This window comes from Talpa occidentalis, unplaced genomic scaffold, assembly GCF_014898055.3.
Source record: "Talpa occidentalis isolate TD23 unplaced genomic scaffold, MPIMG_talOcc4v2.1, whole genome shotgun sequence".
NCBI classification, from domain to species: domain Eukaryota; kingdom Metazoa; phylum Chordata; class Mammalia; order Eulipotyphla; family Talpidae; genus Talpa; species Talpa occidentalis.
This window is the reverse complement of record NW_026555331.1, coordinates 133,401,808-133,428,466: the sequence shown is the minus strand read 5'-3', so window position 1 is coordinate 133,428,466 and position 26,659 is coordinate 133,401,808. Positions and strand designations below refer to the sequence as shown.

At 37.2% G+C, this 26,659-nt stretch overlaps 1 protein-coding gene across 2 annotated transcripts in view; it reads left to right on the top strand.

The window, feature by feature from the left end:
* The window catches only part of CADPS2 (calcium dependent secretion activator 2), a 410,328-nt gene that overhangs the window by 376,870 nt on the left and 6,799 nt on the right, over nt 1–26,659 (top strand). For both annotated transcript variants that reach the window (XM_037512374.1, XM_037512392.2), the window contains one exon: nt 8,514–8,621. In XM_037512374.1, the coding sequence (XP_037368271.1) occupies nt 8,514–8,621 (108 nt within the window). The remainder of the gene's footprint in view (nt 1–8,513; nt 8,622–26,659) is intronic.

Sequence of the window (26,659 nt, the reverse complement as noted above, 5' to 3'; positions counted from 1 at the left end):
TGCAAATGACTCCCAAAGAAGTCCTGGAATAGTACTTGTGTTGTACCTAGAAACAGGACATCAGTGCTGAGCAAAGAGTAGAAATAAACACATGTGTAGAGTCCTATAAAGCAGCATCTTAAGAGAGAAAGAGAGAATTAAGGAGAAGGATTTATATCCGCTATCTTAGAAAGAGCCAAATAATCAAGGGAACATATGAACTTTGTTACACTTCCTAACACATATTTTGTAGTATAGTTTGGGTTTTTATTAATTACAAATGGAAAGGAGTACCATAGCTATTCCTGTGCTTAGGACTTTTGAGTTCCTAATTTAACCTTATATCTGTTGGATCCCACAGAACTTCAAAGCTGAAAGATACAGAAAAGCAGCTTATTCACCCTCTTTCTCAACGCAGAAGCCCCCTTCCCTAATATCTCTCACAAATATTTATTCAGACTCTTAATATTTTAAGTGATTACAGGCAAACCATAAGGCAGCCTGTCTTATGTATAATAACTAGAAATTCTGTACCTCTGTGTATTCTACCTCCCTCTTCTGCATGATAGCTCTTTAAATATTTGATGATAATTGCTGTACCTCCTGTTCCCTAGAGATATGGTAGCTATTTAGTGGAACGTGTTTTCTGAGGAATTTCATTTGTTTTGTTTTGTTTTTTAAAGATTTATATATTTATGCATACAAGAACTGGGGTGGAAGCCAGAGGTGTGAAGGGTGAGAGGATTCACCAGAGAGAGTGGGGAACAGAACAGGCAGATCTACTGAAATACACTGCTGAGGGGAGTAGCGGGAGAGACAGGAGAGGTCTGCTGCACCATGTGGATCAGCTCCCTGGCCAGGGATCCAACTCATGCTGCAGTGGCTGCGGATAGCTTCATAGTGCTGAGACTTAACCCCTTGCACCATCAAGGAGGCCAGAATTTTATTTTCTATATTAAACTTTCCAGTTTCTATGGAGCCTGCTAGTGAAATATTTAACACACCCAAAGTGCTAGACCCTTGTCATACATGTAACATGTAATGAACATGTTATCTTTTATAATAGGACATTTCTTTATCAAAATGGGGTATTTGTTTATTAAAAACCATACATAGAAAAAAATATGTCCCTGAATAGAAGTAAGTTCCAATATTACCTTCTTCTTAGCAAAGCTGCTGTTGTGTTTCTGATCAAGATGACAAACTATATCCTCTGGATAGCCTCTTAGATCTGTTCTTACCTAATGGACCCTCCCCTGCAGAGGCCCCCTCCTGTCCAGCCACAGCCCATCACAGGACCTGGAAAATGACTTATACATCTGAGAAATGCAAGGCCTGAAACAAGGGAGTCTGTCATGTTCAACAGTAACTTAGAAGAAGGGAACTCAGACACGAAAGAGAGAGCTGGTATAAAAGATGCAGGACCAGGATGAAAATGTTCACATTAGATTTATGGACAAAAATCCTAGGCCAGAAGGTAAATTTCAGTAAGATTATAGTATTATATTCCAGCCAACCTCCCCAAAAATACTGTGTATGAAAGATATAGCTGACAGCAATGTATATTAAAAAATTATGTGGGCCTCCCTAATGGCGCAAGGGGTTAAGATGCAACCTATGCAATCCGTAGCCACTGCAGCACAAGTTCGATCCCCGGCCAGGGAGCATTCCACATGGTGCAGCAGACCTCTCTGCATACCCGCTGCTCCCCTCAGCAGTGTACTTTGGTCAATCTGCCTGTTCTGTTTCCCACTCTGTCTCACCATGCACCCCCACCGCCACACCTCTAGACTGTACCGCAGTTCTTGTATGCAAAAGTAAATAAATCTTTTTTAAAAAAAAAAAAAAGGATAGAACTGGGAACATGACTAAGAGACAGTGGGAGACAGAGCTGAAAAATTAAGAAGGTTAACAAATTGATATGTAATTGTAGAAACCACTCCACCGTTTGCCAGATGGGGTGCTCAGAATTTCTGTTATGTAGGAAAAATGACCAGGTGTTGTTTAAGGTCCAACTCCCCAAATGGAACTAGAATTCAGCTCTATGCTGTATGGCCTGGATGGGAGCCCCACACCTCCGCTCACACCCCACCTTTGCCCCCTGCCCCTATCTGCAATTGTCCCACCTGCACAGAGAGGATAATAGTATAATCCCCCTCCTGTCTCCCTCACCAGGTTCCTGTGAGGATTCAAAGAGCATATTAGCGTGAAAGTGCTTGGTAAATGGGATTGTTGTTGCTTCTCCTGGACTGACACTTCCTGCTCCCAGGCATTCTTCAGCAGTTTCCAGCCCCTGCTTCAAATCTGGCCATTTTCCAAAGGAAAAAAACCATTTGTCTTCCCCAGAGTGATTGTTTTTTGTTTATTTTTCTTTTACTTTAGAATATTAAACACCTGTATCTATCAGTGGTGACTTTTAAAGGTTGTTGTTGGCCAGGCTAGCGAGCATGGTGTTTTCTCTCCTTTCTTTGCTTCCTTGCTTCTGATACTGTTTATTGTTTAGATAAGGTCACTGTAATGCTCAGTGCTTTACGTCAGAACGAGAGCCAGGCAGAACACGGGGAACCGAGTGCCTGCCCACGGGGACATATTCACCTGGAGAGAGAGAGAGAGGCACCCCGGGACGAGATTCAGAGTCTTACCTTTGTGGGAGTTGGGGAAGTTGTGTATTGAGCAGTTTGCTTCTCTCATCTTCCTGCTTTATTTTTTTTCCCTATCTGGCTCTTCCCTCTCATATAGTAAATCCGTGACTACCTGATGCTGGAACTGGACTTATTGGTATCCTCAGGTCTCTCTTAACCCAAAATCTGAAAGGTTCCAAATTGGAGGCTGAGTAAATCCATCCCAGTCTATTAAAATTTTATGAGCTGCATGAAATAATATCTATAGCATTTTATTTTCACTTCTTCAAGTTTTCAGTACAGTTTCTATAGTTGACATCCTAGCAACTGTAGATAGATGAGGGAAAGGTTAAGTGGATTTTATTATAAGCTGTGATTTAATACCTTTATCAACATTGAAAATAGGTTAAAGCTAATATGATACACCCATTAGCCCTATCCTTGTCTGCTACTGCAGTAGCTATTCCTCTAAACTCTGAGATGTTAGTGATCCTTATTCTATATCAGAAATAACAAAAGGGATACTAGTGCTCATAGTCTCAAATGGGCAAGGTCTTGTAAAATTAATATCGAGTCCATAAAAAAAAAACTCAGTTGAAAATCAACCTCTCTCTTTTCCTTGGGCACTCCAGGCTAGTATTGTGAATGATCATTCAGTGTTCCTTTTAATATATAAAATAACCACCTTCTTGGAAGCCTTTTTCCAGTGATACAACAAAAATGTTTGAACATACACTGCTTTGGAGAAAGAACATGAAGCATTCATGTGAACACTTAGAATGGCAAAGGAACACCTGTGTTACCAGACATTAATTAAACCTGCTTTTGATATATTCTTATAACATTTGGTAGGAGTATGCTTTTTACCAACTGTGTCCACAGGAACCAGACAGAGACCTTCATCCAGAGCAAGAACTCTGGGAAATGCAGGACTGAATGAAATAGGCACACTTAAAACACACTCATAACATCCCCCCAAGTCTAGAAGATGTTTTTGAAAGGATGTGTGCCCATTTTCTTTAATTCAAAATTTTTTAGTTCCAATTGGAGTCAAAATGCCTAACTGTTAAAAAAAAAAAAAACCTGTTCTTTAAAATTAATGGAATTTTTTTATTTGATTGTTTTATATGCCAAATTTATCAAAGAGGAAGTGACTGTGGCCCCTTCACTGTTTGAAATAATAGTTTGGAATTTTTCTTAAGGGCAATGAGAATTTGTCAATCTGTGACTAGAAAATACTCAAAATTTTACATTATTCTGACCTTTTTATTGATTTTTCCTCCTCTTTTATGAATTCTTCCTTTCCTAGAAATATTATATAAAACTTAATTTAGCATACATCTAGATTGAAGAATTCAAGTCTGTGTATTTTTCTTCTCTTTTGTTATTCTGTGTAATTACAATTTAATTGTACTTGATAGAAGTGTTGGTAAAATATATTTTTTACAATATAATCATAGTTATCAGAAAAACTTCTATTAAGTATTTGATAACATATAACTTCCTTAAAGTACTCCAAATGCTTTTGAAAAGCTTACCTTTAGTAACATTTTTGCTCAGATATAAAGACACAGAAATTGCTGCATAAGTGCCAAAGTAACAGAGTATACCTTAACCAGTGAAAGAAAAAAAATATTTTTAACAATACCTGGGTTAAACTATATGCTTACATAATTGTGTCCTTTGTTCCTTGATCAATTATAAACTGCTTCTGAACCTGAAATGCCAGAGTTAAGATATAAATGGTCCCTATTATAATTTCATATTGACAAGACAGGTTATTGTTTTTGATCTTATAGGATCTTTTTTTCCCAAAATACAATAATGAGCAGATGCAGGCATTTCATTTACAAGGCATGTAGATCATCCTAAATCAGGATATCACAGTTCCACTCTTGATTGTTTCTTCAAGGCAAGATATTCTAGGTTATGAGAAGTGCACTTTTAAATTAAGTCAATTATACAGTAGCTTCCAGTTAATCTTTGAGACTGGAATAGTATATTTAAAATTTGTCTCCTTGTTAAATAGACACCATGACAGTGTTTGCATAGTGTATTGTTAACCTGTGTTGGAAGGTTAAGCAAACCTCGGACTCTGCTGCTGTGAACAGGGAATACAGTGTTGCACCCACCTACCCATGAATGGGGAAAGCGAAACTTGCACCTGTGGGATTAGGTGTAGCAGCAGGAAGTAAGAGCATTTGCAGCGTATAATTAACAAGGAATTTTTTCCTTCTTTTTTAAGCAGCATGTTCATCTCACTAGGTTAACTAGTGATTAACGCTTGAAAAAAATGTGCTGTTGTCTGCACTCACACTTAAACTCATTCACTCACCGGTGTATTCTATTACTAAGGCGGCCAATGTCAGAGGAACTCACCTTACCATCCTTTACTTCCTTCCATATTTATTGGTTTCTTTCTGCCCACGGGAAATTTTTCCGTACTCTAAGAATGTGTTAGCCAAATTCTCTCTTTTCTGATTAGAAAGAAGTAATTCAGGAACACCTGTTTTGATTTAGCAATTGCTACCCTAATAAACAAAACAGGAAAGTTAATGCTTGGGGAACTTCAATCGCTGAAGAGGTCAGCGATTGAAGTGATTGTATGAAAAAAGGCATTTTTTTCTATCTAAATGGTACTTAGTACATGCATGCTTGCAAAGTGGTTTTTGATAGCATGTTATTTCTTATATTCATTAAGAAAACTAACTACCAATGTAGAAAATAATTCTAAAGATAGCTTTCTAGAACATAGTGTCCTTGATGAATACTCATCCAAATCCATGTTGCTAAATAAAATTTTACAGGCAGCTTCTTTGACGCACCAAGTGCACATCCAGAGCTCATAGCAATATTGTGTCTGGGACTGTATTGGGACCGTATCTCAGCCACACAGTCACAAGCAGTGTTTTCATTTACACGCCCAAAACTAAAAACTCTACCGAGTGTGTTCAATTTTTTGTTTTTTTAACTAAACTTCACTTCCTAATAAGACAACTTGTAATAATGGAATTAGATGCAGTAACTTCCAAAGTATGTAAATTTTCCTACCATAAAACAATCTTTGCACAAAGAAGCACTGAACCAGCGATAATGTCTTCTATCCAAACACATTTGTACTGTAAGTAGAAACTGTTTAAAAGGAAAATTACATCTTTTTCAGCAATTTATCAGAGATAATTACCCTTCATACAGCAAAGGAAAGATAAGGTGTTTTAAAGAACTATGATTCTAATTGGTAAATGTCACCAGCTGTTGCAGCTTCTCTTCTTGTGTATATTCTTTTAATGATTATCGTCGCATGCCACAAGCTACATGAAAATATATTCACTAGGTGTGAAATTCCCATATGTCACAGTTTCAAGAATAGGTAAACAGCTCAAAGATAAAGGAAGAAAGAATGCTAATGAGGAATGTAAGAATTCTAGGTTTTGTTTTCCGGGCAAGTGGGTCTTAATTTGCCAAAAGAGGGAGAAAACGTAATTTCAAGAAGAAAAAGAAGTACTTCATTTTTAAAATAAACTTTTAAATGAGCTTTTCTGCACATCCTCCGCCAGAGATTCTTATGTCCTTTGAAAGTTGTAGCTTTCAAACTACACTGGATTCCAGTGCATATCCCTCAAGTCTGCCAACAGAAATAGCCGTTAGTTTTCTTTTAGGCTTAAAACTGTAAATGTTTGTTAGTTTTAGATAGTGGAACATAAGCTCTTCCTGAACAGTGTTTCATGATGTCTAATGTTATCTCAAAAATGATCAAGGACACAGAAAAAGAATTTACCTTAGAATCTCTAGTAGGTGTTTAAAATGTAACTAACTCTCCAGTCCTCCAGCCATAACTTCAGTTTCCAGTGAGTTTGATAGGTCAAGTAATTGACTTGATTAAAATTCTAAGCATGATTTTTTTCTAAAAGGTGGTTATAAAAAACAATGTTGGGTGGGAAGTAAGAGTGAAGAAGGCAGACTGTCATTTGTCTGGTCTTTACCTCCTGCTTTTGCTAGACTTGGCTAACGGCCTTGCTATTCCGGGCATCTGACTGAAACTCAGAAGCTGAGCTAACTTGTTATTATGTTTAGAAAATTGTTCTCCAGTCATTTTTATTCTGCCACTGTGTCTGAGTGTTCTCACTTTCAGTGTTTTGACAAAGTTTGAGAAACCTGGAGAGAAAAATTTAAGGGTAGTTGCCTTTAACTATTAACAGCAGTTACTAATCTTTGTATAAATCCCCTCCCCTCTTCATTGGAAAAGCTGCTGTATATTACCCCCCAAAAAAGAAAAAAGCAACTCACATTTCTCTCAATTATCCTTTCAAATATTGCTTATGAGAATTATGCAGAAAAAGGGTGAAGGAATAATCTGATCTATTAAGTTTGGAAAATATCAATGTACATCATATATGGTTGCTCTTGAAAAAATGATAAATTTTGTGTGTGCACACACACATGCACACCGAGAAAAAGATTTGTTTCAAATTATAACTGATCCCTAATTATGTTTTTCAGGATTATGTTTGAAAGGATCCATTAATTTATGTTGTATATATTGCCCTTTAAGAGTAGTAAAAACTTAGTGTGATTCTCATTGCCCAAAAATAACTGGTTATTAAAAAAGATAATTATGTTTTATCAATGAGATATGCCATTGCCTACACTATGCAATGGAATTTGGAGATGGGCAATGTCTTCATTGTATATAAGATATACTCCTCTTCCCACACCCACCAAAAAAAAAGACACACACACATAGTAAGATCTTTCTGGCCTTCATTTAAGGAATTCGCCCTTCTAGTGTTGGAATCATTCCAGTGTATATCTTCCATTGGTTTTCCTGAAGCAGTAATAGCTAAATGATCCATATTCTTTTTCCTCTAATTTTCTTGCAATATTTACAAAATGAGTTTATTGATGGAGATTATAAATGCGTTCTATAAATATGAAATGGTGCTAGGATAACCTATTTGGGCATCAACTCTACCATTTTATTAGTAAAGCCATATCCTAATCAACTGAACAACACAATACAGTGTATGAATCAACCCCAAGTGTAGATCAGAAAATAAATATTTTCATGATAGTCCAGCTATTTGAAACTCAAGAAAGAACTAAAGCTAAGTCTAGGATGAAAACTCTTTGGGGAGACATCCAGGTCTTTGTCCCTTATTATGTCACTATCTCCTCAACATTGGAATACAACAAATGTGAGATAACTTTTAATAGTTATCGAATCCTCACCTGTGGTTCTTTATACGAGACTAGTTCATTGATATTATTCTTAAAACAAAATAAATCCTTAAAGTAAAGTATTGATAAATATCAATGAGTAGAAGCACAAGGTAATCTGCAAATTTTTGGTTTATGTTTCACCTTAATTTTTTTTGCCCAATCTCTCCCTAGTAATGTTTTATTCCAGTTAATAAGAAAATTTCATTTGTATTCCTTAAGCATTTATATTCCTTTAGTTGGGTTGAGGAAAGCAACCTGAGTAAAGCTAATATTTTCATTTTTAATATAAATGGATAATCCAGACGGAGAAAATAATAAGTAAATTGTATTTGCAATTAGGAAATTGCCTGAGGGAATTTTTTTTAACTTGTTCATTTATACTACCTGGCATATTCACCTTTCAAGATAGCCATTTTTTTAAGATATCTACTAGATTACAGCCACATATTTCTAATCATTTTAATAATGATGAATAATCATGACCTCAAGTTACAGACATTAATAATGAACTTTTATTTACTTTAATTATATAATTTACTGGAGGTGTTCATTGTTGATTTGGGCTTGAACATATTTTACTAGTGTAATTTTCAAAATGATATGGTGAATAATTTTCCAGAGTGGTGATCAAATAGTATTTTTACAATCAAGACCTGACATTGTTTTATTCCCCGTGCTTTTCCTTCACAACAGAAACCAGGAATGGATCTGGCAGACACCTATATTATGTTTGTTCGGCAAAACCAGGATATTCTTCGAGAAAAGGTCAATGAGGAAATGTATATAGAAAAGTTATTTGATGTAAGTAACTACCCCTGCAGGGTATGCCCACATTATGGATTTACTCTTGATGGTAAAAGTTGCATTTTGATGGTATGTTTGCTCCCTTTTGATCCCTTTTCTTCTACACAGTTAACATAGTTGATGATTTTATTTCTTTGCCTGCTGACAGAAGCCTTAATTGGCTGCTTTTTGCCCATGAAAACTGTCACTGTTAAAATGAGTGTCTCAGAAACCTTTTAAGGTTAATTTTAACAAGCAATACGGTAATCCATTTACTGTTGTGTACAGCATTATTCCACTTGCTTTTTCAGCTTTCTACACACGCGATCAGACTATTATGGTTTTGGCCCCTGTCATCAAAGTTTTTCGAAGTCAGTATAATATGTTTCTGTTAAAGAAATAGGCTGCAGTAAAACCAGATAGATACCTGCCACTCTGCTGTTGTTGAATGTTTTCCCCTTGATTTCAGGAGTGAGTGTGTGGACAGATAGAGCTTTGCCGTTTTCAGTAGGCAGGTCTTCACTGAGACATGGCAACTCCTAGAAATGGGGGATTTTGATTTTCAGATACCATGATCATCAAGTTTCCTTTATTGACTATGTGTAAAAGAGACTAAGCGAGCAGTCAATTTCGGTAGCAATGTTGTCATTCATTTGTAATTAACAGTCAGTTCAAAGCAAATGGTACTTTGCTTGTGACATACCTTTGCATAATTCACCGCCATGCTCATTCTGAAATAGAATATTTGCTCTGAACTGTATTTATTTATGTACATAGTCTCTGCATTTTAGAAAAGCTTTTCTGGCAGTTTCATTTAATTATGCAAGTTACTGCAAATGTTTTCATAACAGCAATTCACGGGCTTCGTGGTGACACTTCAGCTGTGGCAGTTACAGAAGGTCCCACGACGTCATCCTCTGCGCCATGGTCTCTCATGTCAGGGTTTGCTATTTGTCAGATTGGTGGTCAAAATAAGTCTTATCTTTCATACTTTATGTTTCTAGCCTCTACCCGGGCTGTTTTACAATAAAAGTATCATCTGTTTTAATAAGCTAAGTGTTAATATGTGTGAAAAGAATGATTTCCTAAAAGCTTTGATGCCCTGCAGGGGTAGAAAAATTATCATCCATCCAGCTGGCTCTTTTACAAAATACTGAAACCATATTAGCAACTTCTACTTCCATTTGGTATTGCTCTGAATTTACAAACATATGTTTCACTTCCAAGTTCTCTTTTACTTTTTTGCTTATGTGGTAATTTTCAAAAATGTTGAATAGAAAAGGAAAAGTTGAGTTGCTGTTATTCCCAAGACATTTCTTCTTCGTGAAGAAGCTAAAGCATCATGTTCTATGGTGAGAAAGAAAGGCAGTCATTGTAGACACAGGCCATTGTAGACCGGATGGCAGTGGGTACGTGTGTGTGTGTGTGTGTGTGTGTGTGTGTGTATTTGTGTCCTAACATCTTTCATTTTTGGTTTCGGTGACTTATTAACTGCAAGACTTCACCATTCTCATCATCCATTCACAGCAGAGTAGACTTTTTTCTTTACAAAGATCTTCCTCACTTCTACTCATGATCCCCTCATTCACTGAACTTCTTTTGAAGACTTTTTATGTGGCAGAAAAAGCCATCAGAGCTAACTAAAGTAGATACAAGGAGACCAACATTAAAATGATGTGCTAGTTGAATTGTCCTGGTTATACATACTTTGGTTTCCATTACTAAATATCTAACATGGCTGTGGATTAACTTCTATAAAGTCCCCTTGACAAGCTGCCATTCTATTTTGGTCTTAAAAGTTTTGTCATTTTGCAAAAGCCCAACAGAAATTTGGACTTGTTATTTATAAAATAGTTGTAATGTCCTTAAATAGTCTAATATTTTTAAGTTGTACATTTTTTATGACTGTAATTAAAAATAAAAAGTAAACTCTCATTCTATTGATATGTCACCAAGAATAACGTGTATAAGGGGGTACTAAGAGCCCCTAATTAGCCAGGACTGAATTTGCCTCAATTACAGTTAGTAAATGAGAGGTTATCAAGCATGTGTTGAAAGGTAAAGTAGAATGTGTATCTTAAGCAACAGATCATTACTGAGAGACATTATATAATTATTGGAAATCCACTTGGCTGGAGCTTAAAATAATATTGTTAGGTGTCAAGAAACAGTTGAAAATAATGACCCTATAAATACTGTTAGCAACCTTATTCTATTACAGAAAAGATTGAAGAGACTATTATTCAGGCATCATGACAAACTCTTGCAATTCCAATTAGAGTACTTCCTGAATAAGGAAGGAAAGGCAGCCTCCTAACTTTAGATACAGAAAAAAATACATGCACACACACACACACTCACACTCACTGTACAGTGAGCCAACATTAGTGGTTTTAACCAACCCAGATATGGGTACAGGGACTCCAGTTTCTGGTCCTACAATAAAATAACTTAACCCTTTCACCTTGATGAAATTCACTTAGTTTGGAAATACCACATATTGCAGCGTTTTTAGGTAAATCAATTAGTCTACAAGAGAGATATTCATTTTGCCTCCAATGCCAATGTTTTAAAAAGAACTCATGTTTTATTATATGGTCTTTTTTTCCTGCTTGATACCCTGCAAAAAACTACTGACAAATCTGTGAAACTTTCCCTGAGAGTGGTAACTAATTACTTGTGGGGTCCCTGGCCTCTAAAGTTTTTAATCAATTAAACATCATAATTGTTCCTGATCTTTGTGGGAAATACCTTAGGGTTCAGTTGAAATCTTTGTGCTAACTAAGGCTGCAAACTAACCGTGGCTCTCAATTTGGGACCCATGTTCTGGAGTGCACTTTCAGATGAGAATGGCACCTCTAACAGCTGGGCACATACAACTCACACAGCCATGTGCCTGACCCAACTTCTGGAGCACTTTGCATTGCTATTATTGTTCTAACTTCCATGGCAAGTTTTATGTCTCTTATCTTCAAAGAGGGAGATGACTGAAACCTGCATTATCTTAAAGACCTTAAGTAGGATGATCTCAGACTTTTATATCATTCTTGAAATATTCAAACTAAAGTAATTAAGTTTTAAAATTAAAAGTTCCCTTTGAGGATCAAAAAAGTGAATAGTAGCAGGAATCTAGAAAACTTAAATAAGGGATCAGGAAAATGAATAACTATAAGAAAGTGAAAATCAAAATCAACAAACAACTATGAACCCAGAGACACTCTGTGGGGGGTGGGGGGCAGGGAGGGGAGGGATTGGGGTCAAAATAAGGGGGTTGCAATTGTATGGGGAATATAAAAATAAAATTTATATTAAAAAAAGTGAATAATAGGGCCAATACCAGGACATGCTACTTCATACCATAAGTGGTGATACTTATGGAATACTCTCTGCTTCAAATATGAAATAACAGCAAAAAAGGTATCACTCAGGGATGGCAGATCCATGCTGTTCTCAGAACTGAGTTTGCTGAAGGGACATCCTTCATCTTTTCAAATTCTCAAAGAAATGTGATAGCCTTAGCTGTCTCCCTACTATTCCCTGGGTGCCCATGTACTAAGAAATGTGCGAGGTGTATTTTCCTATATAATCTCTTCTTCTGGGTTAGATGCCATTGTCCCCATTTTATCTTTAACTTCCAGTTAGGGACTCTCGCACTTATTGACGATAAGTGACTTGTTAACTGTTGAATCAGATCTTGAAATCGTGTCTCTCTGGTTTCCAAGTCCATGCTGTCTCTGCCATAACTTCATGCTTACAGAACTGTAAATGGTAAAGCAGTGCCGTGGCGGGAGGGCTGCGCCCATAATCCAGAAGTTTCAGCCATGGTTCTGCCGTTAACTATCCAAATGAACGTCAAGAAGTGCTATCACCTGTTTAAGACTCAGTATAGTTAATATACATAAACTAAAGAAGTTGGTCTAGAATTCCAGTTGATTTCTAGAATCCCTTTCAGATTTTAAACCAACTAAATTAATTTAACTTAACTGTAGCTATGGTAAAAAAAAGAAAGAAAGAAAGAAAGAAAAAACACTGAGTTGGTTACATGGTGCATGTTGCACCCCAGAGCAGCATTTTTTTAAGTCTCTTTTTTTTTAATATTTATTTATTTATACAAGCACTGGGGTACAGGCCAGAGGCACAGGAGGGTAAGATAATTCACCAGAGACAGAGCAGAACAGGAAGAAGGACCAAAGTACACTGCTGAGGGGAGCAGCAGGCAAGACAGGAGAGGTCTGTCTCACCATGTGGGAATCTCCCTTGCTGGCTGGGAATTGAACCAGCACTGCAGACAGCTTCACAGCACTGCGCTCAACCCGCTGCACCACCGGGGAGGCCCAGAGTAGCAGTTTTTAAGGTTCGTTGTGTTGGTCAGGCGAAAGCAGGCTATCCCAACAAGTGCAATTGATGGGAAAGTAGAAGAACATCTGTGTTAGAGAACAGCTGTGCCCTATAATGACCAATATATCAACCATCGTGGTTCTGAACCCCAAATTTAGAAAAATAGTTTTCTAACTATTCATGCTAAGTCTTCCTGAGTCACCAGAATATTTTAAGCAGATCTCTGCCTCTTCAGTGGCCATGCTGTACACAGGCCAAGTCTAAAATCTACATGTTAAATTTACTACCCTTTCAAATGTGCCTTACCTGGATAAAGGGAGTTCTCAATAATGAGAGAGATCATGGACTCACCAAAAGAGAGTTTTCTTCTTTATAGCTCTCTCTCTTGTCCCAGTGTGTGAGACATCATGATCAGCAGCCTTTTTACAATTTTATTAATTTATTAATCAAAACCCTCTTCAGCTTGTCTAATCTCAAAGTATGACAAAGGTTTCTGCCTCTTACATTCCATCTATAGTGCGTGCTCTGATGTTTTGCCCGAGTCTCACAGTCCACAGGTGCTCATGTGCCCAGGGAGAAACTGGTTACAGTCCTTGAGAGCTTGGGCTCTCTGGGCTTGAAAGTAGTTCCAGTTTGCAGACGTCAAAAATTACATCCGGGCCTCCCTGGTGGCACAGCGGGTTTAGCGGAGTGCTGTGAAGCTGTCCGCAGCCTTTGCAGCACGGTTCAATTCCAGCCAGCCAGGGAGATACCCACATGGTGAGGCAGACCTCTCCTGTCTCGCCCGCTGCTCCCCTCAGCAGTGTATTTCAGTCCGTCTGCCTGTTCTGCTCCCCACTCTCTCTCTTAATCCTCTCACCTGCCACACCTCTGGCCTGTACCCCAGCTATTGTATAAATTTAAAAAAATGACATCTGCAGTAAATACTACAATAGTACCCTCTGTGGTCACTTCCTGATGTCCAAGGACATACAAACTCAGGGGCGTTAGGGTTGACTAAAGTGGATTTTTTCTAGGGCAAACACTCATCTGACCTAACTCGCTAAACCTTTGTGCATTTATTGGGCACTGCCCATCTTAAGCCCCTTTGAAGCAGTCTCATTTTGGCTCTCATGTTGCTGAAGATGCATCAGGGTGCAGTATTTAATTGGTAAATCATGCAGATTAAACATTGTCTTGTGTTATAAACTGATTAAATATTTAATTGTTGAGGAGTTTCATCTCAAGTAGATTTTTTTTAAATATTGTTACCATGTCTTGTAAAATTAAAAGTAATTCTTTAAATGATAGTTAATCAGTTATATTCATCCAAACAGTATTTTTATAAAGGATTCATTTCTCAGGAACTTTCCTTGAAAAGAGTCTTACTTTCCAGTAAAGAAACTCTTTATTAACCATTTTAAGTAAAATTGATCTGAAGTATATAAAATGGGTTCAGTAGTCATTTTAAGATGTGGTAAGATAAAAAGGGGAAAAATGAAGCTATTACAAGTAAATATGCTTCTTAAAATAAAATTAAATTGTATTTATATTCTCTTATTTGTTCTGGATTCCCAAGTAAGAAAGGGGGGAAATGCTCTGATTTTTTGAGTTTAGTCTTTGACACCAATGTCCAAACTTTTTGATATGAGAATTTACTCAGCTTGGTAAGATCAACATTACTATTGACTTATTTAAATATTCGGTTCATTATCATGTTGATTTCCCAAAAATACTTGAAACCAATAGAACATTGATAAGATGAAATATTCCTTCTGTTGTAACCTGGGTGGTATAAACTTAGAACAGACCAGCTATTTGCCAATCAGATCCTTGGGATGAATTCCTTTGTGTAAGTCATCAGTCTCTTTATTAGGAGCATAGTCTGGAATCTATCAAGACTGAAGGCTTCTTTACTTTCCTGTGGTTCTTATGATTCTGGTATTTATATTCTTTTATGTGTGAATTTCAATTTAAAACTAGCAGTTTTTCCTCTCTCCAGTCATCTCTCACTTTCCAATGACTGGACAGTTGTTAGATCAGTATTGATGCCTCTTACGAGGTGTATTATTTTTAGGTTTTGTCTCTGTGTAAAAGTATTCAAATGTAAATCATTAACTCGTTATTTTCCAACCATGATTTTCCTATCAGTGCCCCAAATGAAATGTTAATATCACTCTGTATCTAGACTGTACTTTCTGTCTCCATCAATGAAAAGGGATGGATGATGTAAGTCCAAGGATGTGCTCAAGTTGATTTGAGACAATTTATTTTAAACATTGTTACATTGCACATTAGTAAGAGACAAGGTTGGACTATCTGCTACATTTCATTCATCTTGCATCTCAAGGGTTTTAGCACTGAGTTACTTAACTGTTTTTACACATTGTTTTACAGGTGTTGTTGGTTTTTTAATTGCATCTATCCCTGCTTTGTTTTGCCTACAGTTTCTGGGCTCACCCAGAAGCCTTTGACTTCTTTGAAGATATTCACAGGCGTGTTCTGTGTGTTGTCTGCCTCCGTGAACACCATACAGAGCTTGCTCCTTAGGCCCTGTTTTTTTTTTTTTTTTCCACCCTCAAAGTTTGTTTCTCTTTTTAATACCTCCACTCTCAAATTACAGCTGTCTGGTTCATTTTAGTTAATAATCCTTATTTTAATGTTCAGTTATTATTTGTAAGTGTAAGAATTTATAAAAGGATCTACTTTTGATGTGTGGTGTGTGCCAAAATAGCTTTGGCAAGTCCAGACTCAGTTCAGAGCAGCCAAAGGCCCTCATTTGAATCTAAGCTCTTGGTGAATTAAAACCTGAGAAACTTGAGATAAGCGTGCCTAATTGCCTGAAAGAAACTCAACGAGAAAATGTATTGTAGCTTGTTGATCTTATTTCTTTGATAATTCAAAAGAATCTTCAAGAAATATGTGGACTTCTTACTTGGATTCTTGAAATGTGATCATGGAACACAATTGTCATTTGGCACATTCCCAGAAATACACATCTTTGCATGAGGCACCTGGACATATGTGGCAGGTCTGGTAGAATCAGCTAATTAACAACACAGGCTTAAACAGGCACCTCATCTGGCAGTGCAGTTAGTTGCCTGATGGTGCTCAGCGGGATTGGGTAGTGCTTTTTATTTTTCTATCCTAATGGTCTGCTGCCCACCTAATTTTGCCTTATTGTCAGTCACTACTTACCGCAGCTTGGGGCCCTCCCAGGAGGCTAAATTATTATCAAAGGATTAGGGAGATGTAGCCTTGCAGCTCTGACATTTCTGATTACTTGTCTATGCCAGAACACTAATTAGCTGTGACTAATTAAGAAAAATGTTCCTGCCATAGAAAACCATTTAAAAGAACTGAGAAATAGAAAAGCAATTCAAAAGCTGAGCAGTGCTCAGATTTGCTGATGCTCTGTAGATTTCCACCAGAGCCTTAACTCACCTTTAATTGTGCTCAGATTTTTTTTTTTTTAATTTTGCATGCAAACTGATCTGAGGTTTTTGCCTGAAAAGAAGAAAATTATGTTGGCCCTCTAAACTCCTGAGCAGTAGTAAAATTGTCTGTGGTGAAAGGATGAAGGTAAAACTTTCATTTTCATCAAGAAATTTTTCTTAACGAATGCAGGATGAATATTTGTATTGATGCCCCCAATCCAGTAACAATGAGTTAATAGTCATTGAAGAAATCCAAATATTCTCTACACTGATTTTGTAAAAGGTAGTTGAAATGTTTACAGGCAACATGTTAAATATGTCAAAAGTTTTTTTTTTAGGGTGAATTTCAGGCCTCTTACTTGTAAGAGGGTCTGGAAATTCAGCCATCTCTGTGCAGAGCTTGGTTTTCCATGGTGCTTTGCATGCGTGCACTGCAGCTGGCCACTGCTGAAGTAGTAATGGAAATGCCCAGGGCCCCCCCTGAGACCAGCACCTTGTCAGTCGACCAGAGATCACAGAACTGATGGCACCACTCCTTTGCTCTTCAAACCTAACTTCAGGGCCTCCCTGATGGGGCAAGGGGTTAAGCACAGCACTGTGAAGCTAGCCGCAGCCTCCGCAACATGAGTTCGATCCCTGGCTGGCCAGGGAGCAGCCCACATGGCACAGCAGACCGCTCCTGTCTCGCCTGCTGCTCCCCTCAGCAGTATATTTCAGTCAGTCTGCCTGTTCTGCTCCCCACTCTCTATGGTGAAGCCTCTCACCCCTCACACCTCTGGCCTGTACCCCAGTTCTTATATGCATAAGTGAATGGATCTTTTTGAAAAAAAACCTAACTTCATTGGCAAATTACACACACAGCTGGGGTGACTTTCTGTTCTCCCCTCTGTCCACCACCCCTCTACGAGTCTCTCTTTAGCTCATCTACATGGTAGGGCCATTCGCAAGTGGGTCCAGTGTCAAGACAAGATGGCCTCTATTGACTAAGTTCAACTTAACCAAACCTGTGTAAGGAGAGACTATTTTTGGTAAAACCATCCATGGATATATTTATTGAGAACACTGAAAGGAAATGCTATAAAAGAACAATTTTCAAAGGTTCTTCAGTATACCTAATCCCTAGACCTCAATTTTCTGATCTCAGATCAGACCTAGATAAGAAACCACCAAAATTTTGCTCTTACATCCCCCTGAAAGGAATGAGCCTATACAGGGTGGTGAGCCTGTGTACCTCAGAAAAAACAAAACACACACACACACACACACACAAAACTAAAGCATACAGCTCCAATAAAATTTTATTTTGAATTTTAAAAAATTTGCTACCTTAATATGGGCAAAATGTTTTTGTTGAAATGAGGTTCTAGACCCTACCTCACCTAAATTCTTCATGCTGCCTTTTAAACCACTTCCCCGTTTCTTCTTAGTGGAGAACAAAAAGCAGGTAGCCAGCATCCTCTAGGGAATAATCCTTCCTATATATGAAGACTGTTATTAAGGCACCTGTCATACTTGTCTACTCTGGGATAAATAATCCCTATTTGTTTAACTTCTCTTCATAGCCCCATTTCCAGCCCTTTAATCATCTTTGTGGCTATCCTTTGAAACGTCTCAAAGTGTTCACTGTCAGGAGTAGGGTTTAGAGTCAGGAATAGGATGCAGTGTTTGAATGTGGCTGAGCGAGATTCTTGCAAGCCATATTCCCACTAATGTGTTTTAACACAGAGCTTTCCCCTACTTTTGCTCTAATGATCCTCATAAATCTAGATCCATATATCCCCCACATTTCTTTCTGTTCATATTCCCCTCAGTTACTGGCTACCATGTGTATATGTGTGTTTAACTTATGTCATATATATATATATTTGTGTATATATAATTTATATGTATAATGTATGTGTTTATAGTAATCATGTATATTATTACTGCATGTAAAATGTCCATTCAGCTGATATTTGGGATCATAAGGAAGATCTGGAAAACAAATCCAATTCACCATTTAATTACTACGTGGAAGGAATGGTGGTGGATTAAAAGGTTAGGAATTGATTTTGTTCCACATAGTTGGCTATCTCTCTCACAGTGACCCAGTGGGATTCTAATTAAAATAGGAAATTGAAGCCATCTTATTAATCATTTATTCATCCAGTGGGTACTTATTGTACATTTTCTAAAGACCACACACTGTGCTGGCAAATACAATGTTGAGCAAATAGAACAACACCCTGCCCTAAAGGAGCTTACATTCTTATGACCAAATGGGTCTTTCAAAAAGTTTTTAACTTCTACATTAAAAAATGTTTCATCTTTTATATACAGAACAACTATTAACTAAGTTTTATTTTCAAATGGATGTACTATGGAAAACTAAAGTTTAATAACTTTTTCAAATAGAGAATAGTGATTATCTATGGTTTTTATATATTCATTTCAAGTGGATGGTTGGAAACTTGCCAAAAGTTAGGGCCAATGCAGAGTTTGTACCCAGCTCTAGTGCTTCCAACATCAAATGACACAACTACTAGATAGGGGTGCATTCTCCTTTTCCCCTCTTTCTAGGTTCTTTGCTCAAAAGCAGGCTTGGGGGCCTCCCTGGTGGCATAGGGGTTAAAGACCCAGTGCTATCAAGCTATTGCCAGCCGCCACTGCAGCACGAGTTAGATCCCACATGGCACAGCAGACCTCTCCTGGCTCACCAGCTGCTCCCCTCAGCAGTGTATTTCAGTAGATCCGCCGGTTCTGCTTTCAACTCTGTCTCTGTTGAATCCTCTCACCCCCTGTACCTCTGGCTTATACACCAGTTCTTGTATGCATAAATAAATCTTTAAAAAAAAAAAAGCAGGCTTAGAGCAGCTCCCAAGAGAAGTCTCCCGTCTTCCCACACAGAAGTCAAAATTGCCACCTAAGGAGTATCTGTCTGCTTCTTTTTCAGGACCACTCACAAAGTCCACATGTATGGAAGGTACCCAGGACATGTATCTAGTGGTGAAGTGCACAGGCAGCATTGCCAGCTGTACTCCACTCTGCCCCACAGATAACCCCAAGAATGGGTACCATACCCCTGACACCTGTTGGAGAGGCAGGCAGCTCCCTGCTTGCGTGACCAAGTCTGCAGGCCCAGCCCACAACTAAGCACAACAGCATCTGAACAAGCCTCATTTATGCAAGTGCAGATCTGGACGCCCACATGTACACAGATGTGGGGACTATTAGCTTACAGTACTTTCTCCTTTGTTTCATTCATCCCTTGAAATTAGACTGTCACATTTGAAACTGCCTTTCAGTGCTGATTTCTTTAGTCAAATGCAATTGTTTACTTGCAATCATTTCTGTAGCTTTAACATCCATTAATTTCCTATTATTGAGGCATGATTCAGGTCAGTAATTAATCTTTTATATTCTTCTTTTTTATTAAAAAGCTGCCCTGCATTGTTATATACATAGCACTTTATAGTTCCAAATATTTTAAGACATTAAATTCTTCAACAAATACGTAATGTGCACTGTGTGTCAGACCTTCTGCAAAGGGCTGGAGATATCAATGAAAATAAGACTTGTTGGATTCTCACAGTGTGCTGGGGAAGGCATACATCACATTGGACAGTGTTTTTTAGACACCTATACAGTTTTAGGGGAAGAAAATTTGGGAGTATCTAATTCTAGCAAGAGACAGTATTGACTCTAAAGTAGAAAACATTTGAGCTGATTCTTAAAGGCCCACGTGGACGTGGCTAAGTGAAAGATACTTTGGGATCAAAGGCTGGGTGGAGAGACTGGCATGCCCAGAAGCCAATAAAGAAACTCAGCATCTCACAGACCTATAAATGTTCCTTTTGCTGCAAATGATTCCTGTGGGAGTGTATATACCTTGAGTTGGGGACAGAAAGATAATTATCGACTCGAATCCTTATAGCACTCCGGAAAAGCAATTTGGGAATGAGTCCCATTTTTTGGTAAGGAAACTGGAGCAGAAAGACCTGCAAATCCTCAAGCCTGTGTTTTATCTCAAAACCAGCTTGCACCATAATAGCAATTTTGGGAATCTCTTGTTATCCAGATTCCACATTACAGAGTTAAAGGTGAGATTTACCAAAATTCTATATATCGTATTGAAAATGAGTCATTCAGCCAGAAAAAAAAGTTCCCAGTCGCTGCCCATATGAACCATTCAGACTGGCCTGTGCCCCAAACACAAGTGAAAGTGGATTGCCCCTCCAAGTCTTGCCAGACCAGTGTGCGTTCCATCACTTGTCATGAACTGGGAAAGAGGAAACAAATGATTTTCTGGAAGTTTCGCTTTATAATCATCATCTTTTTAGTACCAGGGAAAAAGTCACAGAATAAACTCACAGAGGCATTTGCTTATTTAGTGTTAATGATGCATTTTAAAAAAAAAAAAAACCTCAATTTTAATGCTCTTCATGTAATGTGGAGAAAGACAGGCTAGTTTAATGTGACCTTCATCATATTTTGGAGTGAGAAGTTTTGTACTAGTGAAACAGTAGTGAGTCGAAAAGGGTTCATGCAGCTCCCAATTTATGGAATTTACCCTGTTATGTAAATTGTTCTGTTTTGTAACGTAATAGCATCTAATTCATTTGGTTACGTATTTTTAAGATATATGCATATGTATTTAAATGTATATAAATGTATATAAATATATGTATTTATGTATTTTCTTAAAAATTTATGAAATTCCAAGAGTAAGAAGTTTTTTCAGCATTCAACAATCACCTGATAGGTTCTTGTTAGGTGCCAAGCCTCCCTTGTTAGCACTTTTTACATTTTATTAAAAGACTTTGTAGGGCTCCTGTATTCTCATTTGCACACTTCCTGGTAGAGGTAAAAAATGAAAACACTCTTCATATGAATATCTTGAATATGGAAGATAAAAGACATGAATTAAGTGATTCTCTGTGCTTAAAAAAAAAAACCACAGATGTGATTTTCTGCGCTTAAAAAAAACACAGATGAAGAAAACTGTGTATATATGGATCAAGACTCCTTATGAGTGAACCAAGAATCTTGTTTTCCACATTGTATTGTTTTATTACAGCGGAAAATATCCTGTCCAGTACTCCTGAGCATGGGGTTTGGTGCTTGAACACATCTTAAGAAGGGGACGTGGGGGAGATATCTAAGTCATTTGCTTATCCTAACAGGGAGTGTGAGTCTTTTTAAAAAAGTATTTATAATACACATATCATCGGGTTTACAAATATCGAGTCTTTGGAAATGTGGGTTGCGTTAACTTGCAAGAAAGTGGTGGACTTCTTCAAAGCCATCCGTCAATGTCTTCCATCTTATTTCACAAGTATTTGTTCTCTGTCAGAAATCACCAGGAAAAAGGGAGTTTTTTCTTAACTGTTTGCTAGAAGAATTAAACCACCCTCAAAGAATCAGAAATTTAATTGATGGAACAGAAACCCAGTCTGTTTTCTAAAAATAAATAAAAATAAGTAGTTATGAGCATGAACTCTGAAGCATAGATATAAGAATAAATCTTAACCCTGCACTTATGTAAACTTGACTATAGTTTAACCTATTTAATCTAGACTCAGTTTTCTATTTATGTAAGCTCAGTTTCCACATAGACAAAATGGGAATAATAGTCGCTTCATCAAGGATGTTCTAAGAATTAAATGAAATTTTAATCAGTGCACTTGAGCTTCCCAGATTCCTTTTAAATCAGATTTCATAAAAATGGTAATAAGAATAACTGTACCTCACATTTTTCTATAAACCTCATTCCTCTTTATTGTTTCAGTTTTATAATATGTCTAAGTCTGTACTTCATTAAAAGACTAAAATTACTAAGTTAATAACAAACAAAATAACAGGTCACGGAAAGTTCTGGAACTCTAGACTCGCATTTTCTAAAAGAATAAAGCTGTACTTAAGCAGCATGTTAAAAAAAAATACCTTTTTCCTTCAGTTTACAAAAATCACAAGCTATATTGTTTCTAATCATGCCTTTCTCAACAGTCAAATTTAATCCCATTATATATCTGTAAAGATAAGAAAATTATTTTATAGCTACGTTTGTAGAATCCTTCATCTTACAGATGAGAAAACTGAAGCAGAAAGAAAACAAATGAAAGACTCAACTGAACAAATGGTAGCCGAAAAGAGGCTGGCTCTGGTTTGTGCCCAAGCTTTTCTCTGCTGTGTCGCCAACAGCCTTCTGCTGCTGTCCCACCGAGGGCCTCTGTCTTCTCCCACAGCTTCTGCAGGTCTAGCTGGGGATGTTGCTATCTGGAGGTTGGGTTAAACACGTCCTGTATTTCTAACCATAATAATCTGGTTTCAGTTTTCTTTAAATATACCCCTTAAACCTATTCCAAGCCCACAAAAAATTCACACTTAACACTTTCAAAGTGCATGTGTCTTGGGGGTCTGTGGCACCAAGTAGGCTGGTTTCGCTGGGATGCTTTGAGTAGCAGGGGAAATGTTGGTATTATTGTATAAAATTTACTGTTAATATAAGATTTGTATTTTTCCATTTAGAAAAGAGAAGCAGTAGCCACAAACTCCATTATATAAAATAGATGTTCAGGTGACAAAAGCACAGAAGCTTTCATATTTACTTTTAATACACTGGTGAAACTGTAGGTCATTTTCTGTCTCGAAATTTTTGGAGGTTCTCTAAAGCTACACAATGATACTAAAAAGATGGCATAGATTAATCAAATTTATCAAAATCTTTAGAATTTCAAAAATACGTTCTTTTATTCAGTTCACCTGGGCACTAAAAAGGTACTTTCAAAGGGGAAATTTCCTAAACGAGGTTTCATTTCGACACAGTGACTCAGCTCTGGTAAAACAGGCAGTGTCTCTTGAAATACGTACATACTGTGGAAATTCAGCCATTCTATTCCACATCTTAGTTCTCTAAAAAGTGTTGGTTCTTTTTTTCTTTCTTTCCCCTGTTGTTCACCTATTGAGTAGAGCATAGCTGGAGAAGAGGGAAAAAATATCAACTAGTTGTACCAATTCATAATCAATAAAAATCTAAACACTTAAGCAGAAAATATATCACAGATTGTTCCCCAGCAAAGCAGCTATTTTTCCCTTGCCATCATCATCAGAAGCCACATTCTGACAGAAATCATTTGCTTGAAACGGCCGCGCTGCCTAAGCCCTATGTGGTCTTGTGCTTCAGATTTAGGAATATCAAGCCACAGAGGGTCTAAAGGCATTGTACATTAGTATGTATTGAGACCTCATTCCAGGTGGCAAGCAGCTGGGCTTTTAAAAAATAAAACTTCCCAAATAACTGTGAAGTGCTTGTTTCCCGGCAATAAGTGTTATATTTAATTGAATCATCCTCAAAATGTTAGAAATTAGGCCGCGAAGGGAGTTGTGCATATTTAATATATTTGTTTTGTATTTGCACTAGTCAACAGAATAATGAAATTCTTTAACTACTTCTCTTTAACTTGCATGAAGAAAGCACGGTATGTTGCTAAATCTCTTTTCACCAGCACTGCGGAGAAACAACTTTAATCCTTGTTAGAAAATTGCCGAGTCTGGGACTGACAAAGAGCTCATGCTTGTTCCATTGTTAGTGCTCCCTGGCCCCAAGAGCAGAGCCCTTTACAGCTGCGTGGATCCCGCCCGGCTCAGCTGCCCTATTTAGAGAGGAGGTTTGTCAATTTCTATTGACAATGGAGAGAGTTTTTCAGGGCCTGTAGCAGTGCTGACACAGTTGGGGATCAATGCCAGCCATTCAGACTGCACCCTCTTTCATTGCTTTGGTTTGTTAATTCAAGACTAAAGGTCCGCTGAGGGGGTTCAGGGTGTTTAAGAAAGCTGATGAACTGCAAGCGTTTATAGCCCTGGTGTGGCAATTTCCATAGTCAGTGGCAACTCCTGGCACTGAGGGAGCTGTGTCCTTGTTGACCCTCTTGTTATTAAAAATGCACAAGTGCTGCGCTTCTCAATATTTCAACACTCTTTCATTGTCAATACCACCTTCTGAGCCCTTCAGCTTGTTGCTTGCTCTAAAGATCTTCTTAGATTGGGTTTGAAAACTTCACCTTAAACACTAGATTAGACTGATGTTCTGTTTTCCGTGCTCCTGTTGATTTGTTGAACCTTCCCAGGGCTGGAAAGCAAGTAGCAGCTTGATGGGGAGACGGGCTGCTAATATGATTTACCAGTCTACAGTCATGCACAATAAGTGTGAATAAATACAGGGGTCTCACAGAGTCAACCCTAGCCTTTCCTTTTCTTTTATTTTTGCTTTAAAAGAGATATCTCAAGAAAATGAAGTGAGTAATGCATGCCCTTACAGGAGTTGAATGAACCACAAAAAGAAAAAAGCATATTTTTTGTTAAAGTGGTAGGCTGCTGTCATGGATTGATGTAGAAAAAAAATGTAGAATATACACTTACTGCTTTATTCCTAAGTAGACCAAAGCAAAGAATAAAGCAGTAATGCCATACCCATGACTTCGGTGCAAGCTGCAGCGCCCCTTCTTTGCCATCCCCTGAAAGGAAAAGTGAATAGTCAACCAAGTGGTTTTATAAAATTAACTTTTCCAAAACAAAAGGAAATTTTGGAATAGTCAGCCTTTATTGCACATTCTGCCTTTTTCAAATGTGGTGTTTTTTTTCCTCCTTTGTTTTGGAGGGCTTGGGTTGGTGGGAAGAAGCCACATTTGAGTTTTTCTCAAGATGAAAAAATGGGACCTGCCATACTCCAGCACCTAAAGAGAAATATTTCAATTCTAGCACCAGAAATAGAGCAGTGCTAGTGATTTCTGCTTGGTGGGTTGTTTGTTTGTTTGGGGTGTGTGTATGTTACCATATACAGAAAAGTAGTTATCCTAGTGGGTTCTCTTTTTTTTAACCTATTCTTCATAGCAACAGAAATTCAAAGCAAAGTTGCTGAAATTCTTCAAATGCTCAGACTTGAACAAAAAATAAATCCTTATCTGACAGAATAGAGATTTTCTTATAGAATTTTTCTTATAAAATAATTTGCTTGCCTTTGAAGTAAGATGATAAGACCGTAGCATAAGCATTTTACTTATAATTGTTTTATTTTCTCTATTTTTGTAGTTAACTTTAGAACATTTTATTCCCAAATTATTTTTCTCTAAATGTGTGGTTTGTCATTGTGTTAAAGGAATTAGAATATTGACAATAAATGTCTGTGTCACGTGAGAAATCTTCATTTATCTTTTAATCATAAGCATCATTTATATAAAACAGGAAAGGCAGTTAAATTTTAAATTATGTATTTTAAGAATATAAAAACACATACTGAGTAATTTTATGAAACTATTTTCATTTCTCTTAAATTTGTAAAACTTACCATGTATAGTACCTACACAGTCTAAAGGGCAGACTAGCTAGTATATTATAGTATATTATGTAGACTTGGTACATGCCCTATCCCCACAGCAAAAAAGAAAAAAAATATTATCTCCCACAGAAGGATTAAAATTTGAGTCAGATCATTGTAACTACACTTTAGCTTTCAAATTATCTGGACAGTGATGTAGGGGTGAGGGTTTTAATTCAGTATATTCTTATTCAGTGTATCCAATATCTGTGTTTACCTGTATTAAAAAAGAACTCAAGATATCAAGTCTATAAATAATTTGAAATGAGTACATGAATAATGTCATAAATCAGACTAAGTAAAGGATTTTGAGGCTTAACATATCAGCTGAAGCACTGAATTTCTGAGAATGTAGGAGCGGCTCTGCCTCATTTTATAAAACTTATTTCTGATACATTTGCATGTCCTAAAAATTAAGAAACTAATCATGAAGGGGCAAAATTAAGCCTATCAATAACATATTTTAAATTCATAGTCGATCCCACATTTTAAAAACTTGAAACATTCACTCCTCCATTAATAGCCTAGTATTTAGTAAATCAGTTCTTCATTTTAGTTAGCTTATCTATGCATGTGACTAACTCATTTTTAATTTCTGCTTAAAATACTTTCTATACTAAATTTTTAGAACAATATTAGTAAATGCCAGTCCAGGTCAATCTCAGACTTGTATCACTGGAGATTTCTCTTAGAGATTGAATTCACTCTCTTATTATGTAAAGAGAAATATTTTGGGGTTTTTTTCTGTTTGAATACTTATGTGTGTGTGTGTATATGTGTATATATATATGTATAAATGACGTGTGTGATTTCCTCCATGGAGAGTGAACTTTGGTAGTTCTCACAGTTATCTGAATCAATCACATTATTATTCTTATAGTATCACATAAATCTAGCTCTAGCACACAGAGTCTCTCAAAATACCGCCACGAATGACAGATTGCCATTTT